The sequence below is a fragment of the Mus caroli genome, chromosome 8 (genome assembly GCF_900094665.2).
Source record: "Mus caroli chromosome 8, CAROLI_EIJ_v1.1, whole genome shotgun sequence".
In the NCBI taxonomy this organism is placed as follows: domain Eukaryota; kingdom Metazoa; phylum Chordata; class Mammalia; order Rodentia; family Muridae; genus Mus; species Mus caroli.
Genome location: NC_034577.1, coordinates 35,305,356 through 35,308,864, shown reverse-complemented (window position 1 = coordinate 35,308,864; position 3,509 = coordinate 35,305,356). Strand labels below are relative to the sequence as shown.

General features: G+C 41.4%; 1 protein-coding gene across 1 annotated transcript in view; it reads left to right on the top strand.

The window, feature by feature from the left end:
* The window catches only part of Asah1 (N-acylsphingosine amidohydrolase 1), a 33,075-nt gene that overhangs the window by 22,108 nt on the left and 7,458 nt on the right, over positions 1 to 3,509 (top strand). Inside the window, exon 6 of the mRNA XM_021169553.2 lies at positions 1,915 to 1,989. Coding sequence (XP_021025212.1) covers positions 1,915 to 1,989 — 75 coding nt within the window. The remainder of the gene's footprint in view (positions 1 to 1,914; positions 1,990 to 3,509) is intronic.

The following is a 3,509-nucleotide window of genomic DNA, read 5'->3' as shown; positions in this document are numbered from 1 at the left end:
TTAACAGTGGGGCTGTTGTTGATGTGTGTGTGCATGCATTCCTGTGCGTGTTTCTCTAATGGATACACACAATGATTTCTCTTGAACTGAACTTTGGAGTCACAGGGTAGCTAGTGAGATACTCAGACTTGTAAATCCTCCAAGGCAGTTTGCCAACATGAGCAGAATTATTGGCAGCATAGCATGAGAAATTCAACGTTCTCACATCGACACTACATGCTCCTGATGAGTTACTGACTTTCTGTCAGTTTGACTTTTTTTATTTTCCTCAATTTGGGGGAAGGGCAAAACACTAGTCAAGTTTTCTTCCTCTCTTCCCTCCATGTATCACAGTGGTACCTCTGACCTAGTCAGGTGGTTCTGCCTGTGAACTCTCTTCTGGGCGGTTATCCTTGTCTGTGTGGGTCCCGTGGGAGCTCAGGAACTGAGGCAGCTTTACCCCACGTCACCTTCGGTCTCCTCCTGGCCATGCTGGCCTGTTTTACTCCTATGTGCCTTAGGATCGACCTTCCACCCTGACCATCAGTGTTTTGAATGAAATTAAAATATCGTGAATATAGTTTAATGTCAACCTTTGCTTAAGTATTGATTTCTCAAAGACATTCTTTTTTTAATTTTGGGAGAAAAGATCTTATATATCATTCATTAAATTATTCTTAGGTAGTGATATTTGGGGGCTATTAATTTCTATTTTCTTGATTCCACCTTCCTTTTTAAGTCACTGCTGTGTAGCCCGGCTGGCTTCAGTTTCAGGGCCCTGCTCCTGCTTGAGGGGTACTGGGGTTCTGGGCATGCACAGCCTCGCTCAGCTCCCAAAAGTTTGCACTTTCAGTTTTTCAGTTTAAGTCATTTATTGGCAAAGGTTTTGCTCACTAACCTAAAACCAACCAAAGGGATTGAGTCGGCGTTTTCTGACGCCTGCAGTGCTTTCACGAGAGAACTGATGGGCATTTTCCGTTGTTTCTCAACAGAGCTGGCTAGTGCTTTTGTTTGTTTGTTTTGCTTCACTAAACAATGTGTTTCAAGGGGCAGCAAGCTGAATGAGCAAGTACAGGGGCGTGTTGATAAGCCTTACAACCCGAGTTCTAGATTCCTGGGATCTATAGTTTTCTTCTCACCACCACATGTACACCATGTTTTTTTTTTTTTTTTTTTTTTTTTTTTTTTGAGACAGGGTTTCTCTGTGTAGCCCTGGCTGACCTGGAACTCACTCTATAGACCAGGCTGGCCTTGAACTCAGAAATCCGCCCACTTCTGCCTCCCAAGTGCTGGGATTACAGGCGTGCGCCACCTCTGCCCAGCTGCACCATGCCAAACTTACACAAACACATGTATGTGCATACATGAATAAATGCACATTTAAATAAACACAAAAATATTATAATGGCTGGGTCGTGGTGGCGCACACCTTTAATCCCAGCACTCGGGAGGCAGAGGCAGGCAGATTTCTGAGTTCGAGGCCAGCCTGGTCTACAAAGTGAGTTTCAGGACAGCCAAGGCTACACAGAGAAACCCTGTCTCAAAACAAAACAAACACAAACAAACAAACAAAAAACCAAAAGCAACAACAGCAAAACCTAACTGAAAAACAATTTTAAAAAATAACATGCTGGAAATATATACTTGTCATCTACATGAGAAGAAAGTCTTATAGAAAGAGTTATCACAAGTAATTACCAAATATAAATAACCCCAGAGAAAAATAGATTAATAGTTCATGATAATACTGAGATTCATCAAAACATGAATAAACTGGGAATAAGCTAGGCTGAGGTCCACATGCATGCTAAGCATTTAACAAGACTGAGAAAAGCATGCCGCACACCTTCAGATTAAAAGGTGAATGGGGTTTTCCTTTAATGTCATGGTTGTTAACATTAGCAAAACCTTTCCCTGTTTTTTCCCCCCCCACAGGAGAGATTATTTCATTCAACATTTTCTATGAATTGTTTACCATGTGTACATCAATCATAACTGAAGATGACAAAGGTAATCTGCAGAGCACATCATACAATGCACTTTTTAGAATAAGTTAGAACATGTGCTAAGTAGGCTTGCTATTTCAATTGTGTGTCTGTTATATATCATTTAGTATAGCCTGGTAAATTCTTATAAGTGCATTGAAAATTAGTCTTATTTTAAGATTACTATAATGCTTATTAAACTTTAAATGAGACATGGAAAATGTGGAAGAAGTGTTCTAGACCAGAAGCATTCTTTGTAAAAAAGATCATTTTAAGTGTCTGAGTGCTTGCTTTAATGTGTTGAATGTGTACCATGTGCATGTCTGACACTCCAGGAGGCTGCAGAGGGCATCTCATCCCTCCCAACTGCAGTTACAGACGCTTACAAACTGCCATGTGCGTGCTGGGAACTAAACCTGTGCTGTCACTCAGAGCAGCACGTGCCCTTAACCACCGAGCCATGCCCCCAGCCCCTCAGAAACATTCATGTTTTCTGCATAGTCCATTTATCCCCACCTGTATAACTGAGTAGAAGTAAGTCTTCACAAGGGGCCTTTGCTACCCACGCTGAGGCAGTGTCTTGGTCACTATTCAATTGCTGTGAAAAGACCATGGCCAAGGTAGCTCTTATGAAATAAATATTGAATTGAGACTTGTTTCTGCTTTCAGAGGCTTAGTCCATTATCATCATCATGCTTAGCAGCAGGCAGGAAGTCATGGTGCTGGAGAAATAAACCACTGAGAGCCTCACATATTGATCTCCAGGCCAGAGGGGTGGGGTGGGGGGAGAACAAGAACCTGGCCTTAGTGGGGCTTTTTGAAAACTCAAAGCCCATCCCCAATGACACACTTCCGCCAACAAGGCCACACCTAATACTTCTCAAATAGTGCCACTCCCTGATGACTAAGCATCCAAATACTTAGGCCTGTGGAGGCCGTTCTTATCCAAGCCACCACAGGCAGTGACAGAGGTCTTTCTTGAGACCCAGAACAAACACTGTCTCATAGTTTCTCAGCCAGCAAGCACTGTGTGTGAGAGCTTCACTTTCCTAGATTTTCCTGGCTGGACACCAAGACACATGACACGAGGTGACTTGCCCTTCATTCACTCTGACTATGACTTACACCTAATACTTGAGATGTCCATTTGTAGGTGGCAATCAAGGAACTGGGTAAGTTCTATTATGAGGTTATGTCCTGGCAGAATTGCTTTGCAGTTGTCCAAGGAATAACCATTGATTTGTTTCCATATCTGAGTCAGATTTTAGATACTGTGATATCTAACATGTGGTTGTAGCACCAGTTTGAACTTGTTAAGGCTTTTTTCTGGCTGCCAGGGTTCTTAATTATTATACATTGCTTGGTAAAACAGTTTTGAATGTAAATATTCACAACTGCCTATGTCCATCTGTATTAAGAATCCATTGTATTTTATCTTTTTTTTTTTTTTTTTTTTTTTTTTTTTTTTTTTTTTTTTTTTTTTTTTTTTTTTTTTTTTTCCTGGAACCCCCTTTGTAGACCAGGCTGGCCTCGAACTCAGAAATC